Source organism: Apis laboriosa, unplaced genomic scaffold, assembly GCF_014066325.1.
Source record: "Apis laboriosa isolate Shangri-la unplaced genomic scaffold, ASM1406632v1 scaffold1_cov151, whole genome shotgun sequence".
NCBI classification, from domain to species: Eukaryota; Metazoa; Arthropoda; class Insecta; order Hymenoptera; family Apidae; genus Apis; species Apis laboriosa.
Genome location: NW_025222279.1, coordinates 5,520,447 through 5,540,340, shown reverse-complemented (window position 1 = coordinate 5,540,340; position 19,894 = coordinate 5,520,447). Strand labels below are relative to the sequence as shown.

At 34.6% G+C, this 19,894-nt stretch overlaps 1 protein-coding gene across 1 annotated transcript in view; it reads right to left on the bottom strand.

Annotated features, from left to right (window-relative positions):
• Positions 1-9,352: 9,352 nt before the first annotated feature.
• The window catches only part of LOC122712357, a gene marked incomplete at its 3' end in the record, with an annotated part of 37,384 nt that continues 26,842 nt past the window's right edge, over positions 9,353-19,894 (bottom strand). The window contains exon 3 of the mRNA XM_043931929.1: positions 9,353-9,465. Within this exon, the coding sequence (XP_043787864.1) occupies positions 9,353-9,465 (113 nt within the window). The remainder of the gene's footprint in view (positions 9,466-19,894) is intronic.

The window sequence follows — 19,894 nt, the reverse complement described above, 5'->3', positions numbered from 1 at the left end:
AAACTCGTAACAAAGAGAGCTCTATGTCGAATTTCTATGGGGTTTCAGATCGATTAAAATTTATGGGAAGAAAATTATTCGTGGATTTTGAGTGGATTGCTGGTGAAGATTGATGGCAACAGTTGGTTTAATAGTAATTAATCGTGATGTGTGTAGGGGATACACTAGCTAGGAGACAAGATGGGTTTTGTTCGGAAACCTCTTATCTTTATTAGCGTGTCTTATTAGAAGGCTGTACGAAGATTACGCTTCAAAGAGTTTTTGAAGTTATTCCATATCTTTTATCGCTTTCAACTTCGTATACGACGAGAATAATGGACATTTTACGGAAATTATATGCTAAATATTGCTAATCTAAGCAGTAACGTTATTTGTATCTCTCGTTTCATATGTGTTACTTTCAGTGGTATTTGTTGGTATGTGATATACTCGATGCAGAGTTGGGCATTAACCCAGTTGAAAAAACTAGTTGTAGGAAATTTATTAGAATAAGATTACTTTAACTATGTAATCTCGATCTTCTTGGCATTGCAATTATTTGCAATTATTATTATTGAACGATAAATTATCGAATAATAACTTGTCCAAGTAACTTTATTCGTAACGTGTTCAATTATTAAATTTTCCTCATACATTGATTCAAATTCAAAGTATAATAAAAAAAAAACTAGGATACCCTTGATAAAATGTATAATCGCGATAATTCATCCATTTCCTCTAAAAAAAAAAAAAAATAATAATAAAATAAAATAAGAAAAAAGTAATACGACAAAAGTAAGGATTAAAAATAAAATCGTTACAAAAATCTCGAATTTCGAGTTTCGAACGATAAATTATTGAAATAACTTCTTCAACTATTAAATTTTGTCTAGTGCTGATTCAAAATTTAATAAAAAAAAAATTAGGACATTTCTTGATAAAATGTACAATCATGATAATTTACACGTCCTCTAAAAAAATAATAGAAAAGTAATACAAAGTATATCAAAAAAGTAAGGATTTAAGAAACAAGATTTACAAAAATCTCGAATTTCGAGAACGATAAATCATCGAAACTATTCTTCAACTATTAAATTTTCTTCATCGTTGACTCAAACTCAAAGTATAATAAAAAAAAAAACTAGAATACTCTTGATAAAATGTACAATCGCGATAATTCATCCATTTCTTCTAAAAAAAAAAGTAACACAACAAAAATAACGATTAAAAACAAGCTAAAAAAATTATTACAAAAATCTCGAGTTTCGAGTTTCGAACGATAAATCATCGAAATAACGTCTTCAACTATTAAATTTTGTCTAGTGCTCAACTATTAAATTTTGTCTTGATTCAAACTCAAAATTTAATAAAAAAAAAAAACTAGGACATTTCTTGATAAAATATACAATCACAATAGTCCTCTAAAAAAATAATAAAAAAATAGTACAAAGTATATCAAAAAAGTAAGGAAAAGTAAGGATTTAAGAAACAAGATTTACAAAAATCTCGAGTTTCGATCGATAAATCATCGAAATAACCTGTTCAACTATTAAATTTTCCCCATCGTTGACTCAAACTCAAAGTATAATAAAAAAAAAAAAAACTAGAATACTCTTGATAAAATGTACAATCGCGATNATAAATAAAATAAATATAATAAAATTCATTTCCTCTAAAAAATAAAATAAGAAAAAAATAATAACAAACAACAAAAGTAAGGATTAAAAAGAAGCCGGAAGATCATCGCAAAAATCTCGAGTTTCGAGTTTCGAAAGATAAATCATCGAAATAACATCTTCAACTATTAAATTTTCCCCATCGTTGACTCAAACTCAAAGTATAATAAAAAAAAAAACTAGAATACTCTTGATAAAATGTACAATCGCGATAATTCACCATTTCCTCTAAAAAAAAAAAAATAAATAAAATAAAAAAATAAAAAACAAGTAACACAAGAAATAAGGATTAAAGGGAAGGATTAAAAGGAAAAAAAAAAATAAGGAAAAATAAGGATTAAAAACAGATTAAAAAAAATTATTACAAAAATTTCGAGTTTCGAGTTTTGAACGATAAATGATTGAAATAACATCTTCAACTATTAAATTTTACTTATCGCAGATTCAAACTCAAAATTTAATAAAAAAAAAAAAAAAAATTAGAACATTCCTTGATAAAATGTACAATCGCGATAATTTACATATCCTCTAAAAAAAAAATAATAGAAAAATAATACAAAATATGTCAAAAGTGAGAATTTAAAAACAAGATTTACAAAAATCTCGAGTTTCGATCATGCTTGATGAACAGCTGCACGGCTGATCGTGCACGGGTTTTCTCTACTTGCCGACTAAATTCTCGCCGATCTTTTAGCGGCGAGCTTAGCTCGAGAGCAAGCTTTTCGAGTCCGAATCGAAGGGAGGAGAAAGGGAGAGAAAGACACGCACACGCCCATGGAAAAAGAGCGTTAAACCTATTCCTCGAGGGCGGGTTGGTCGAGTAACGAAGGGTCTCTCGTTGTGCCCCTAGACCCCTCGAATGTGATTATACGAAAGGAGAAAAGGACGTGAGCCGGGGACAAGGCGAAAGAGAGGGCTCCCCCGCCGCTCTTGATTTAGTGATAACAAGGGCTCGAGGGGGTCGGTCGGTCGGTCGCTGGAAACGCGAGACGTTCGAAGAATCGGCGGAAAAATTGAAGGCGAAGGAGGGATGGAAGGAAGAAGAAGAAGAAGAAGAAGGAAGAAAGGTTGAAATAACGGATTGGTCGCGAAATTTTGAGGGAGAAATGGCGCCAATTCTTGTAAAATTACAAAATGATTCGACAAACGAATTCTCGTAAATCATATTTTAGGTATTGGAGATTGGTATCGAGCTATCAATTAAGCACCGAATTATTCGAATTTCTAAAAGATCATAGTAGTATATCACAGATGGTAATATATTATATATCACAAGATCATAAGATACAGTGGGCATACGTAATACGTTCTTCGTAATATACGAAATAAATTAATCGGATGGATTTGGTATTACAATTATAAAAAAATATAGAAAAGCGAATAATAATAAAGCACAAATGATGAAAATGTACATTAAATACGAAAGCAACGATCACAAAACGCGAAAGAAGAAAGCTTAAATCGCGAATTAATTGAAACACGATTAACATCTCGCGTATGCCAGATTGGGAAACGCGATGCAAAACAGAGACGATCAGAATTACATTTGTGCAACCCACGTGATCCCCGCCTCGAGTTACGAGCCACTGTATTTCCACGGCGTCGAATAAACCGAACTCCATGCCGCAATCCATTGTCGGCCGCTTTGTGAGATTAAAATCAACTAATCCGATGCGCGTATCGCGGAGTTACTCAAGGGCTTGGCCGTGGATTTGCTTAGTTCAAGAGGATTGCTTGAAAACGAGCCACAAAGCAAATACAACTGTAAGCTGTCGCATTCGTTCCACCGTGCTGCAAGATCTTCAAGATCATAGCTTTCATAAAGAAGAATATGAAGTAATATTTCTAATACACACACATATATATGTGGAAAATATCATTCCATTGTAAAGCTGAAGATTAAATAAAATAACGTAGCGTGTAATTCTTCCGTGTTATTCTCACGCTATTTCGAAAATCTTTCCAAATAATAATAAATGGATAAAAATATCCAAGATCTCTTTCTATTCGTATTCATCCACTTGATTATTCTCCACACTTATCTGTATCGATTACAATGAATTCTTCATACCATTTGCGCCAGTAACGGAGAAAATTTAATTAAAAATTTAATTTTAAGTTACTTGGGTGAATCACATCATCGATAATTTATTCTTCGAAACATGACGATAATTATACGAATAAACCTTTCAATAAATAATCATTCGAAGTAACTTTACTCTAAATTTTTAACTTAGTCACCGATTTGCATATTATTCCACGCAAAAAGATTCCACGATGTAAAGTAAAAACATCTAATATTTTTCCTTCCATCGCTCGAATTATCCACCATCTTCTTTCTTCATTATCGACGGAGAAACATCCCGCCGTCCCAGAAATTGAAGGGAAATTCGTCGTTAAACCGTCTCCGTATCGACATCCCGTCATTGATACCGCGTAACGAGGCGAATATTTTTTTCTCCTTTCGAGGAAAAGAAAGAAGAAGAAGAAGAAGAAGAAGAAGAAACACTCGAACCTGCGGGACGGTTATTATTATGTATTATACTCGCGGAGGGTGTAGGAATAAATTGAACGAGTCGTGGCTCTCGCGGTGGATAGGATTTGAAACGCTGTGGTAATGGCTACTACTTACATCCGGGAATAGGCGAAGTCGTTCCAGCGAACGGAAACGGGCGCGGATCGATGGGACGAGTTCGAGTGTGGAACTCTCCTCGTTTCCTCGAAATTTCATGTACGTATGTACGTGTATGTATAGTAATAGTCCGTGATTTCTATCGGTGAAGAATATTTTTTTAAAAATATCTACTCTCGAGGAATAAATTGATAAAATTTTTAGCAAAATATTATGAGGACGAAAGTAAAGTGATAAAGTGGTTTTTTGTAATTTTGCTATCGTTTCGCTTGGAATTTTCTGAATAACAGAATATTATTCTTAATGTGGTTTTTTAAAAAATATTTCTTCTAGGAAAGAATTGGTAAATTTGTAAAATTTTAGCAAAATATTATGAAAGCAAAGTGGTAAAGTGGTTTTTTGAAAAGTTTTTCACATTTCATATAATCTCGCAAAATTAATTTTACTATCGTTTCCTCGAAATTTTTTGAATTTTTTAAAAAATATTTCTTTATAAAAGAATTGGTAAATTCGAAAAATTTTAGCAAAATATTATGGGGATAAAAACAAAGTAGTAAAGTGGTTTTTTGAAAAGTTCTTCACATTTCACATTTTACTATCATTTCCTTGGAATTTTCTGAATGGCAGAATGCGATTCTGATTTTTTAAAAAATATTTCTTCATGAAAGAATTGGTAAATTCGAAAAATTTTAGCAAAATATTATGAAGACAAAAACAAAGTAGTAAAGTGGTTTTTTAAAAAGTTTTTCACATTTCATATAATCTCGCAAAATTAATTTTACTATCGTTTTCTCGGAATTTTCTGAATTTTTTAAAAAATATTTCTTCATGAAAGAATTGGTAAATTTGTAAAATTTTAACAAAATATTATGAAGATGAAAGCAAAATAGTAAAATAATAATGATATTTATTATTATTAATAATAGTAATAGTTATTATTATTATTAGTTATTATATATAATAGTTATTATTATTATTATTAATAGTAAAGTAATAGTGGTTTTTTGAAAAATTCTTCACATTTCACACAATCTTCATCTCGCAAAATTAATTTTACTATCGTTTCCTCGAAATTTTCTGAATTTTTTAAAAAATATTTCTTTATAAAAGAATTGGTAAATTTGTAAAATTTTAGCAAAATATTATGATAAATGGTAAAGTGGTTTTTTGAAAAATTCTTCACATTTCACACTTCATCTCGCAAAATTAATTTTATTTTCGTTTCCTCGAAATTTTCTGAATTTTTTAAAAAATATTTCTTCTAGGAAAGAATTGGTAAATTTGTAAAATTTTAGCAAAATATTATGAAGATGAAAGCAAAATAGTAAAATAATAGTGATATTTATTATTATTAACAATAGTAATAGTTATTATTATTATTAGTTATTATATATAATAGTTATTATTATTATTAATAATAGTAAAGTAATAGTGGTTTTTTGAAAAATTCTTCACATTTCACACAATCTTCATCTCGCAAAATTAATTTTACTATCGTTTCCTCGGAATTTTCTGGATTTTTTAAAAAATATTTCTTCTATGAAAGAATTGAATAAATTCGAAAAATTTTACCAAAATATTACGAAGACAAAATGGTAAAGTTTTCAAGAGAGTTTTTTTTTCGATAAAAATTATTCTCAACTGGACTTTCTTAAAGCTTAAAGCTTCGTCGATCTTCATCTCGCCCCATCACAAAATTAATTTTGCTATCGTTTCCTCGGAATTTTCTGAATGGCAGAATGCGATTCTGATTTTTAAAAAAACATTTCTTTTTTAAAAAAGAGTAAATTCGTAAAAATTTATTGCCAAAATACCAATTGAAAACGAAAGCAAAACGAGCTTCAGAAAATTTTTTTCTCTTTCCAATTATAATAATAATCTTTCGAATTACTCTCATTCGCAAAAAATATTCCCTCAAAGTATTCTCACCTTAAAGCTTCTTCACCGGCGTATCGATTTCACACACAAGTTTCTCGCCCCATCAAGTATCAAAATTAATTCTACTATATAACCACCACATACACACGTATACACACACGAAGAAGACGAAGACTAGAAGGTGGCGCGAAGGACTGACAACGAGACGACTCGAGGCAGGGATCGGGATAATTGCCTCGAAGAAGTAGATTCCCCGTTGGACTTTTAAAATTAGCTAATCTCGGGTAGGGGACGCGGTTGAAAGCAATGTAACAAGTAGAATTCTCGGAGACGGTGGAAAAAGAGGTCGACGATCGGCTACGCTTGGAGGAGGAGGAACCGAGTCGACCAAAATGGATCCCCGGAACAAGAGAGACCTCGTCCCTTCCAACCTTCCTTCGTTTCACTGACAACTATGCGCGCAGAGCAAAATAGCCGAGTGGACAGGGGGAATAAAACTAGGGGTAAAATGTGTCAACGAGACGGTTATTCGTGGAATGGAATTGTCGCCAAACGCGAGAGACAAAAGTTGGCTCGCGATCCTGCGCTACACATTTCTTTTCCACATCCACGGGAAGAAAAAAGAATCCAATCCAACCGAAACAATTCTCGACAATTTTTAGCCCGGACAAACCGCTTTAAATTCGCGCGCAATTCACTCGAAATATTTTCCTCTCCTCCAATAACGTTGCAACAACGATGATGCAACAAAGATGAGGCTCGAGGAAAGAGAAGAATCCACGTCCACTTTTTTTTTACGCCGCTATTTCGCGCGAAAAAAACGCAGGAGGAAGGAAGAAGAAACTTCTTCGTAAAACTGCAGTAAAGAGAAAGAAAATAAAGGGAGAGAGAGAGAGAGAGAGAGAGAGAGAGAGAGAGAGAGAGAGAGAGAGANGAGAGAGAGAGAGAGAGGGAGACGACAGTGGGAAGCAACTCTGGCGGAAAGTTATTAGCTTAAGCTTCCATAGAAAGCTCTCGCGTGTCTGAGAGCGGTTGAAAAGTTCAGAGCGGAAGAGTTTCGATTACGCTTCTCTCTTTCTTTTTTTTCTCTCCTTCTTCTATCCACTACGATATTCCCTTCGCGATAACGCGAACGCGGTTAATACGAGGAGGACGTCCTCACGATCGCGTGACCGGAAGCGGAGAATTCACGTCGACGCGTGAAAATATCCACTGGCGCGCTCGAGAAATATAATAATCCTCCTATATACCTTCTTTTCCCTTCTTTTTCCTTCTCCAGAAAAATCTCGAACGGATTAAATTATCGTTCCTTTCTTTCTGTCGCGAAAGAAAGAAATAAATTCAAAAGACACCTCCCTCCTTTTAATAATAACTCAGAACTCCCTCTTAGCAAAATAGGCGAAGGAACTTGGATTTAATGCAATTTCGATCGAGCACAACAGAAGTAGAAAGTCTTCAAAGGGATTGGAAACGCAAACGCGAGGGGGAAGGGGGATATAAACTTTCTAATCGAATTAGAGGGCTGGCCATCCCTTTCGCCATTCCGAGCGCGCGATCAAACGCAACGACGCGCCACAACGACTCCCCTCCCTCCCCTCCTCCTCCTCTACGCGACGCGTGAACGCGATAAAACGGCAAGCCGAGCCGAGAGTCGAGAGACCAAGTTGGAAACGGCCCGACCGCCGTTTGTTTGCCTTCCCAGTGTACAACTTTCCGATTACGACTACTACTACTACTACTACTACTACTATCCTATCCTCCTTCCTTTATTCTGATAATTCGTTCTCGAGTGACTCGCCAATTAACCGCCGCGCCACGAATCAGGGAATTCGTACGATTCCGTTTTTACACTTTGTGTAAAAACTGTTTTATCATCGGATAGGTGTACTAGGCTGTGACGAGCGCTGAGTTCAGTTTCTATCTCGTTCTCACTTTCGTCTTCTTGACTACAGGCGTAACGCGCTTTTCGAGTTTCGTTCTCTTCGTTTTTTCAACTGTTAAACTAGGTGTGAGTTTTACAAGATTCTATTAGTAAGTAGTGCAATTGAATTTAATATTCTATTACTTTAATATTCAATACTTTATTATTTAATATTCTATTACTTTAATATTCTAATATTCTAATATTACTATATAATATTATATTACTTTAATATTTAATGAAATTTTAAGGAAAGGAGAGGGCGCTCGAGTTTCGTCCTCTTCGTTCTTCAATTGTTAAAACTATGTGCGAGTTTTACAAGATTCTATTAGTAAATAATTGAATTTATATTCTATTACATTAATATTCAATACTTTATAATCATATATATTTATTTATTATATATATATTTATTTATATATATATTTAATATTCTATTACTTTAATATTCATTACTTTACTATTTAATAATAGTTATTTAATAATAATAAATTTCTATTATTTCTATGATATCTTTATTATTATATATTATTTCTATGATTTCTATGATTTCTTTATTATTATATTATATTAAAAAAAAGGATTAAAATGCAATCCTACGATCGAATAAGGTGAAATTTTAAGGAAAGGAGGGGGCGCTCGAGTTTCTTCCTCTTCGTTCTTCAATTGTTAAAACTATGTATGAGTTTTACAAGACTCTATTACTAAATAGTACAATTGAATTTAATATTCTATTACATGATTGAACGAAAATTTGTGGCTTATGATATAATTCAACTTGTAATAATTATTATAAATTATATTAAAAAAAAAAGGTTTAAAATGCAATCCTATAATCGGATAAGATGAAATTTGAGGGAAGGAAGGGGATACGCGATTAAAACGTCTCGAAACCGGATATTGGAAAATTGGGGATATGAAAACGAGGTATAAAACGATATCCTTGACTACTTGAAAACTGCAACAAAGGGAATATCATTCTTCGAATCATCTAATTTATTCATCCCACGTTTTATTTCTATCTATTTCCTATGAAATTTTCTATCCACTTGAATCCACGCTACGGGACGAGAAATGCAAAATCCTGTGTTTAAAGAAAATTGCAACGAATTCACGAAATTCGCGAATTTTTGTAAGAAACGATTCTCTCGCCACGAACGTGCTCGACGAAGAAGGAAAGAAAGAAAGGAAGCCTAGCGGTCGAATTGGGCAGGCTTTTCACGATCGAGCCGAACTAAAGGATGGAAAAGAAGGGGGCGTACTCACCGCCATGTCCTCGCTCCTGTAAGCCGTGAGGGTCTGTTCATCCTGGAGGAGGACGCAGTAACAAGGCTCCCAGCACGCCTCGCCCGTTGCCTCGCCAACGCAGCACTCGGCCTCTGGAAAAGAGAAGATAAAAAATAAAATAAAAAGAGACCATCAGACGGCCCCCCCCCCGTTCAACTTGCAATAATTATTATTAAAATATAATTATTAAAAATATATAAATATAATTATTAAAATATACATAAACAAAAATTATATAAAAAAATTATAAATGTACAAAAGATTGAAATGCGATCCTACGATCGAATAAATGAAATTTTGGGGGAAGGAGGGGGATACGTATGCGATTAAAAGGTCTCGAAACCGATATGGAATGTAATCGATCGAGCGACGATAAGAATAACGGAGAAACAGCCTGGCCGACTCGATCATCGATCGATAATTCTCGCCTCAACGAGGCATCGTCCTTGGATCTAAGATTCTTTTTCTCTGTTTACACCGAGGGTGGAAAATCTGTGCGCGTAGAGAGAAATTGTCGAAGGGAGAAACTATAATACGAGGAGTGAAAATGAGGTTGGTGGAAATTTTATTCAGGGCGGAATTATGGAAATAGCGGTGAAATTTCACGAAAGAGGGGAATATTATCGGCGATGGAATAATCCGTGCGGAATATCTTTAAAGGCTGCTATCTTATCTATCATCTCGTTCCGAGTGGATGAACTTTTCAACCCCTTTGCCCTCCAACGGTTTCATGCGGCGATCTATCTATTTGATTTTTTGGAATATCGCTTCCAAAATGAATATTTCTAAGCTGTTTATCGTATAATATATTATCTTAGAATTTTTTCCGAGATCTCAAATTAAATGATCGGACGATATCTTAGGCGTTTGTTCGAGTTTAATTTATTCGAGTTAAATAGAAATATTATTTTTCAAAGTTTTGTAAGCAAGAAGTAATGTAATTAATTGGAGCGAAGACGAGTTTGATTTTTCGTTAACGAACGACGAAATTACTTTCATTCGTAAAGAAATTAACGACAGAGAAAGCGACGATGAAAAGATAAAAATGAAATAAGAGATACAAGCGAAAAATAAGAGTAATAGATGGTGAATGGTTCAAGCGAAGATATCGCAAAAGACGCAGAAAATTCCAAACGGATAACACGCGTAGAATCGAAAAATATGTACAATTTGTATTCTTCTTCTCAAGCATCTTCGAATATAAATGAACTATTAGATTCTTTTAAACTGATGAATTTCATTAAATGAAATCCTCGAAAAAAATAATTATGCGATAAAAAAGATAAATTCGATAAATTTTCTTTCCTTGTACGCAAACATACACAAAATATTAAAATATAAAAGTTTTATTGCTTTTATTTGAAATCATTTTAAATTAAGTAAGAAAACACCGAATGTCTGTGTGGAGCGAAAAACAAAGTTTGAAAGAATTGAAAAAGGATATCGTGTCTCTGACCAGTGTCTGGTCGAAATTCAACAGGAAAATGTAGGACGTCTAAAAGTTCGGTGCACCTGTCACGCGAATTATTATGTCCCCGCGCTTAATTACTCGAATGCAACGTGTCCGGACTGTGCGTTACGCATTACTGGCCGCCACCCACTCAGGGGGCCGTCAAGGGCCCGAATACGTGCGCCCAAGAGACGATCGACCCGCGCCTCGGGGACAGACCTGTGCAAATTAATTGCCTAATTTCGAAATCATCTCGGCCGAAACGTCGAGAGAATTCTCCGAATTCACGAATCAAACGAAATGAAATGGAAAAGGAAAATGGATCGAAACGAGAGATAATAATAATTTAATTCTAATCTATTATTAATCTATTATAACTTATTTATTTCTAAGTATTTACTTATTTATTTAATTCTAAGTATCCCTCGGTTGCTTGCTTGCTCCCCCTTGTTATAAATTACAATGGAGAGAGAAATTCATAAAGCTTGTTTACGTAACGAAAGTTTTAAACTGGATTATTTCCAGAGCGACGCGAGTTTTAAGTTTAAGCTTGACGCAGCGACTCGGTCGGTAATAAACCTTCGATAAATTATCCGCAGGAATCCTGACCGCGTCTTCCACTACGCCTACGCTTATTACACGGATCATTTTGTCGATAAGCCTGTTAATCCGTATAATAGATTAATGGGGGAAACAGCTGCGATATTCGATTCTCACGATCGATAATGAGAGGGGGAGGGGGATTAAGACGTCCATCGCTTGCTCGCTTTCTGTATGGAATAATGGACGTATATTACAACGTAGAAAAAACTTTTTGGAGTTTCTCTCGGATAAATCAATTTCAAACTTTTAGCAAAAATTCAATGCATCGTTTCACTAATGAAGAGAAGTCTTTTCTATCCAATTTTGGACACAATACAATATTTTAGATTCGTTTGACAATCCTAACGCGGTAGTGGAAAAGGTATAATTCGAATATTGAAAAGTCGTAAAAATTATTTTTATTTATAAAGTTGTTATTAGAGTAGTCATCTGAAAATTGAGATATTTATCTCGATCAAAATTTTGAATATAAAATTACATTGTTGGCAGTGAAAATATAATAAATAAAATGTACGGATTTAGCTGAATGAATATATTTAATTATACGCAATCGAGAGTATCTGTTTAGAAAACAAATAGGTAGCAACTGTGAAATAGTGGTGCTGCTGGCAAAGTTCGATAATAAAATCACAAATAAAATTTTTAAAGTGAACTTTAAATTCTGTATCGTACATTTATAAATTGAAACTATCGTTAATAGGTTCGAGGTCGAGGTTTAGATATAGATCGTCGTTTTATTGCCTCTTTTTCTCTGTCACACTATGTGCGACAAATACAAGAAACAAAAATGCGTGTGAAAATAGACGTTTCTTTCGCATTAGAGACCAATCAGAGACCAATCTTTCCAATATTAACAAATGTTACTTGCGAAATTAACTTTCACAAACCAAAAAAAAAAAAAAAATTTGGATGCAAAAGCATTACTCGCGCCAAAAATCAACTTCAAGAATTGAAATTCTCGAGATCGAAGTAATAATTAATTTGCTCGACCGAAGATTAACAAAATAAAAAAAAAAATTCGGATGCAAAAGTGTTACTTGTGCCAAAAATCAACTTTGAGAAATAGGATTGAAATTCTCGAGCAATTAATTTACTCGATCGAAGATTAACAAAAAAAAAAAAATTCGCAAAAACATTATTCGCGCCAATTAATTTGCTCGGCCGAAGATTAACAAAAAAAAAAATAAAATTCTAAAGCACACTAAAGCATTACTTGTGCCAAAAATCAACTTCGAGAAATAGGATTGAAATTCTCGAGCAATTAATTTACTCGATCGAAGATTAAAAAAAAAAAAAAAAAAAAAAAGAAAATTCGGATGGAAAAGCATTTACTCGCTTTAAAAATCAATTACGAGAAACAGGATTGAAATTCTCGAGATCGAACGAACAATTAATTTTCTCGACTAAAGATTAAAATAAAATAAAAAAAATTCGCAAAAGCATTATTCGCGCCAATTAATTTGCTTGACCGAAAATAACAAAAAAAAAAAAAAAAAATTCGGATTCAAAAATGTTACTCATGCCAAAAAAATCATTTTCGAGAAACAGAATTGCTCAAGATCGAACGAATAATTAATTTTCTCGATCAAAGATTAACAAAAAAAAAAATTCGCAAAAACATTATTCGCGCCAATTAATTTTCTCGGCCGAAAATTAACAAAGAAAAAAAAAATTTGAATGCAAAAGCATTACTCGCGTCAAAAATCAATTTTAAGAAATAAAATTGAATTCTTGAAATCGAAGCAATTAATTTGATTAGATTAACAAAAAAAAAAAAAATTCGGACTCAAAAATGTTACTCGCTTTAAAAATCAACTTCGAGAAACAAGATTGAAATTTTCGAGATTGAAGCAATTAATTTAGCCGAAGATTAACAAAAAAAAAAAACAAAATTTAGATAACTCAAATTTGGATAACTCACACCAAAAATCAATTTCAAGAAATAGAAAAGATTAAAATAAAATAAAAAAAATTCGCAAAAGCATTAATTTGTTCGACCGAAAATTAACAAACAAAAAAAAAAAGTTCGCAAAAGTATTATTCGCGCCAATTAATTTGCTCGGATTCAAAAACTGTTACTCACGCCAAAAAAAATCACTTTCGACAAACAGGATTGAAATTCTCGAGATCGAGATATTAATTAATAATTAATTTTAATAACGAATAATTTTAATAATGAATAATTAATTTTCTCAGCCGAAGATTAAAAAAAAAAAAAAAAATTCGGACTCAAAAATGTTATTCGCTTTAAAAATCGCTTTAAAAATCGCTTAAAAAGAAAAAAGAATCGCGCGCGCGAGTTGATGGTGATCTGGAAAAGGAGCAGCGCCGCGCCTCGCGAAAACAAGCATCGCGCCCTCGATGCTAATCCGGTCGCGGAAAAGCGTAACGCAAAGTGGGCTGAGAGCCGCGCTCCCGTCTTTTGGGGCGAGGGCTGAACAAATATCGATTCGACGTTTCCAGACGCGGTGGAACGCCTCCGTTTCCTTCCTTCCTTCCTTCCTTCCTTCCTTCCTTCCTTCCTTCCTTCCTTGAGAACGGTGCACCAGATTACAGAACCGCAGCCGCACGTGCATCGCCACGAGAGAGTCGTTGAATTTCCAGACGACGACGACGTTCTCTGTTCTCTATTTACGCGTACGTGCAAATCTTTCTCCCGCTTGATTCTCGAACAAAGGGTGTGGGGAGAAAAGACGAGGAGACGAGAGTTTAACCCGTTTCGAAGCGTTCGAGAAGGGAGGTTTCAATTCGCCCGTTCATCCCGGAATAAATAAGCGAAGACTTCATTGGGGAAGGTCGAGGTATCCTCCGTTGAAGGAAGTTCGTATCTTGGAATTTTCAAGCTCATTTTCAAGATTCTCATATAAATAGAATCTTCTTTTCGAAAGAGATTAAGATATCTGATATCTCGACTCGCATCGATTGCAGGAATAGTATTCTAAATTCGTTAATTTCTGAAAAAAAAAACAGCTTATTACATGGAAGATATGCCAAGCAAAATACGAGTCAATTAATTAATACGAGTCGCAGTTGATTTATTTTATCAGCTGTGCAAACAATTTCTTTTCCAAATTCAAGATCTCATCGCATGAAAGATTACCCAATTGTTTTAGTCGGATATCATTTGTCTCGATTTTTCTGCCGATTCTTCGGATTTTCTGGGTCCAGCGATTCCTCATCGTCTTTCAAATTAAAATTTCCCGCTTTAAACCTTTGCTACGCCTTTTTCCACGTTCTCTCTCTTACACAAACCATCTCGATATCTCGTTGAGTTTTAATGGAATGCAAAGAATAAACAGCCATATCGAAATTGAAGAGAGCTGGATGGTAAAGTAATTCGAAAGTTACGAGAAAAGAAGAGAAAGGAGATTATTTGCGCGTCAAAAATATTTATTTCGTATCGAGAGATTTTATTCTTCGGAGAGAAAAATTTGGAAGAAAACCGGAATAGCGAGAGATAAGGAAAGATTGGATCCAAATCTCCTCGAACGCATCAAAATCCATCCGAAGAAAAATCAATTTTGCACAAGTCTTTCCCACCACGGGAACAAGAGCAAAGTCTCCAAGGGGACGAATTCCTTCTCCCCAACTCGATCAACAAAAACACGAAACGCGTAGAAAAGAGCGTAGAAAAAAATTAGAAACTAACTCTGATTCCCTTCAGACTTCGAAGAGACGAACAAAGTCTCCCCAATGTTTTCAGGGGTTCGTTCCTCGAGTGGTAAGAACGCGCATTTACCACGAGACTCCTCTCCCCTCCACTCTCTGTTTCAAAGCGACGTTTCCATTTTCCCGGTGAATACCTTCTTCTTCTCGCTCCCGGTTTGTACGTTGGTCGGAGAGCAAGCAACACGAATGCAACTCGCTCCGCCCCTCAACTCGAACGATCGTGAAAAGAGGTATTCGATATTGTTGTATCCGTTGCTTTCAGAAAAGATTTTGGATTTCGATTATCGTACGTAATTTCGGGTTCATTCATACGGAGAAATTTTTCCTGAAAATAATATCTACGAATAATATGGATGGAAAGGAAAGAAAGAGAGGCGTTTGTACGAAAAGTAAAAGACGATTTCCTTACGGACGAGGAAAAACGTTCTTTCTTCGTCTCTTATTATTCCTCTTTGCTGGTCAAAAGGATTGTAGCACGAAGCGAACCAGTCATTTTTATATGTGTGCGTCCGGGTGCTGCACTCGAGCACCCTCGAGTTATTAAAATATTCACGTGGTTCATCCTGCGAAATTTCTTCCCTTCGTCCACTTTCTCTCTCTCTCTCTCTCTCTCTAAGCAAATATTTTTCAAATATCGGTACGCTCTCTTCTTCTTCGAAGAACAGAGGCCCCTCAAAGGCGACGATCACCTTTGGGCGTATTTGGATTCCCAACGGAGGGGGGCCACCCTCTCTACATCCTTCCGCGTCGTAGCGGAAGATTGTCCATTCATCCACGCATCCATATGCATGTCGAGCGCAGTATGCACAAGACGATGCACAATAACAGGCCGGTCGAAGGATGGCGAGGCTTTTCTCGATCCCTGGCCGACCGCCAGCCAACCCCTTTCCGAGGGTCCATACTCGAGTGGAGGGGTTCGTTGCGAAATCGAGATGAGTCTCTCTCTTTTTTAGTGCGCTGGAGAACGATCGAAATGATATGGAAACAGAGAAAATCCTTTAGATTTCCTCGATCGATGATTTCTTAAGGGATGAAAAAGAATATTAATGGTTTTTTCGATCCTTGGCTATCAAAATGCAGAAAATTCTTTAGATTTCTTTAGATTTCTCTTCCTCGATCGATAATTTCTCAAAGGGTAAAAAAGAAAATTCCTTAGATTTCTTTAGATTTCTCTTTCTCGATGATTTCTTAAGGGATGAAAAAGAAAATTAATAGTTTAAGGGTTTTCTCGATTGATGGCCAACCGCCAATCAACCCCTTTTCTCGAGGTTCGTTTCGAAATCGAAATAAATCTTTTTTAGTGCGCTGGAGAACGATCGTGGATGATCGAAATGATATGGAAACAGAGAAAATCCTTTAGATTTGCTCGATCGATGATTTCTTAAGGGATGAAAAAGAATATTAATGGTTTTTTCGATCCTTGGCTATCAAAATGCAGAAAATTTTTTAGATTTCTTTAGATTTCTCTTCCTCGATCGATAATTTCTCAAAGGGTAAAAAAGAAAATTCCTTAGATTTCTTTAGATTTCTCTTTCTCGATGATTTCTTAAGGGATGAAAAAGAAAATTAATAGTTTAAGGGTTTTCTCGATTGATGGCCAACCGCCAATCAACCCCTTTTCTCGAGGTTCGTTTCGAAATCGAAATAAATCTTTTTTAGTGCGCTGGAGAACGATCGTGGATGATCGAAATGATATGGAAACAGAGAAAATCCTTTAGATTTCCTCGATCGATGATTTCTTAAGGGATGAAAAAGAATATTAATGGTTTTTTCGATCCTTGGCTATCAAAATGCAGAAAATTTTTTAGATTTCTTTAGATTTCTCTTCCTCGATCGATAATTTCTCAAGGGGTAAAAAAGAAAATTCTTTAGATTTCTTTAGATTTCTCTTCCTCGATCGATGATTTCTCAAGGAATAAAAAAGAATATTAATTTAAGGTTTTCTTGATCCCTGGCCGACCGCCAATCAACCCCTTTCCTCGGGGTTCGTTTCGAAATATAGATGAATCTCTCTTTTTTAGTGCGCTGGAGAACGATTGAAATAGAGAAAATGCTTTAAATTTCTTTTCCTCGATCGGTGATTTCTCAAGATAAAAAAGAATATTAATGGTTTAAGGGTTTTCTCGATCCCTGGCCATCGAAATGCAGAAATAGAGAAAATTCTTTAGATTTCTTTAGATTTCTCTTTCTCGATCGATGATTTCTTAAGGGGTAAGGATGAAAAAGAATATTAATTGTTTAAGGGTTTTTTCGATCCCTGGCCATCAAAATGCAGAAATAGAGAAAATTCCTTAGATTTCTTTAGATTTCTTTTCCTCGATCGATGATTCTCAAGATAAAAAAGAATAATTATAATAACATAATAATATAATAATATATATAATAATTAATGGTTTAAGGATTGCAAACGACATAATAGGCAGGTGTGGCTATCTCACACAGCTTCCACCGGCGTAATTAAACGCGAGACAATCTCGAGAATCCGTCTGTGCGCGGTTTTGGCGGGAGAAATTCGAAACTTAGCTGGGGGTATTGTATGGTGGAAAAGTTTGCCGACTAGAGGTCCGCAACGATACTTCTGAGGGTTCGTCCCAAGTTTCGCCTCGCAACTCCCCCTTCCAAACCAAAGAAACTCTCTCAAGAGAGAGAGAGAGAGAGAGAAAGAGAGAATTCCATAAAAATATCTCTTAAAAAAGAAAGAATAAATAAACGTTGAAACTCTCAACAACAAATGTAATAAAACGTTCCAACGAAAATTGCTGGTTGCTTGATTTCATTTCGATCGATCAAAAATCGCGTTGAAAAAATTTCCAAAAAAACAGGAAAAAAATCGTCGATTCACGAAATCATCGATTTCATCATCGACTCACGAAATTTTCCAATCGTCCACCAATCGAGATTCTCTGGTGGCGCAGCTGATGCAGGTGTTGCTCCTACGATACACGTATCGCGTAACGATGTAAAATATTGTGTAATGTGGGCACCCTGGTGAACGCAGAGAAGATATTTCTATGCGGTTCTATACCGCAAAATATTATACAGCGGTGTGTATCGGTAAACGGTAATGGCGTCTGGATCCCGGGCCAAGTCCGTTTTTTTCTTCCCATACGAGAGTTATTGCCTCGAATCGACGTCCCCTGTTGCCAATAAAACGTGCTCGGAGACACCTTCGATCACGCCTCGACGAAATCGAGTTCAGTTTGATGGAAAAAATATAGAGTGCGTTTCGAAAAAAACAATTTCAAAACTCGACTCAATTTCATATTCTTGGAAGAGTATTCGAAATTCGATTCGAAATTTTACTTATAGTCGGAAACTTATAGAACGGGATATTCGTACGTAGTTGATTATTATATTTAATGTTGGAAAGATACGAATATGTAACAGTGAAGAGTGTGTGAAAAATATTTAAAAAGTTCTTCCGTCGATTTTATCCATTTGATGATAAAATGTCTCCACGACGCGACGAATGTTATTCGAAAAGTGAACGAAACGTAGAAGAGAAACGTATATCGTTTTTCGAAAAGCGGTATAAGTTGGTGTTAGGAAGGCAGGATTATTCAACTTGGTCATGGAAATGGTCGTCGAAATATCGCAGACGAGACGTCACGTACGCTTTTCACACAACTTCCGACTATTTCATTGCATTTTTATCGCCGGACGAGAACCCATGTATTACGCGATATTCCTACGGGACTTTTACCCAATAAATTCCAATTTCGCCTTCCTTCCTTCCTATTCTAAATATATTCCTACTTTTCTTATATGGAAAACCGGCTATTTCAGGGGATTATACGTCTAAGATGTATCGTATCGGAAAAGCCGTTACTTCGTTTCGAATAACCGCCATCGTGCTTCTGGAAAGTGAGAAAATATTAGCGCAAGGATAACATTTCTCGAAAGTTTCGTTTTAATATAACCACATCAAATTCGTATTACCCGCGAATAAATTCAGTGACCGAACGTGTTCTCTTATTCCGTTTCCCAAATTCCACGCGTTCCGAATTTCCAATTTCGTTTCGTTCCTCTCGTTCGATTTTTGACGCGAACACAGAGTTTATAAGTCGAAATTAATTATGGTAAAAAATCGAGATTAATTAATTTTCACACGCTGACAACATTCTCGACCATCTACATCCATTCCAAACGACACTTTTCATCAAATCTTGAGTATCTAACCACTTCTAAATTTCCCATATTATCCATTAACCGTTTGCACTCCAGGCCTGTTTCGCTCGGTCGAACCAGACTCAGACCCACGCGTTTGGTGGCCTCATAAGATTACTATAAGATAATTACTCATAAGATAAGATTACACTTCATAAGATTATACGTAAAGAGCTTAGGAACCTATTTATGAAGCGTTATTCCAAAAATCAAATATAAATAAATCTTATCGCCATTCAAGTTACCGCAACAATTCCTGTAGTGAATTACCATTGGAGAGCAAAGAGTTAATATTATTATAATATATGTATTAATATATTAATAATACTATATATAATATATATAATATAATATAATATATAATTATTATAATATATTTGCTATTACTATAATATATTATTATAATAATATTTGCCGCAACAATTTCAGAATTACGGCATTAACTCGAGTGGTGACCGAAAGTTACTGTTGGAGAGTAAAGAGTTAATATTATTATAATATATATATTAATATATTAATAATATTATATATAATATATATAATATATAATTATTATAACATATTATAATATATATATTAATATATTAATAATACTATATATAATATATATAATATAATATAATATATAATTA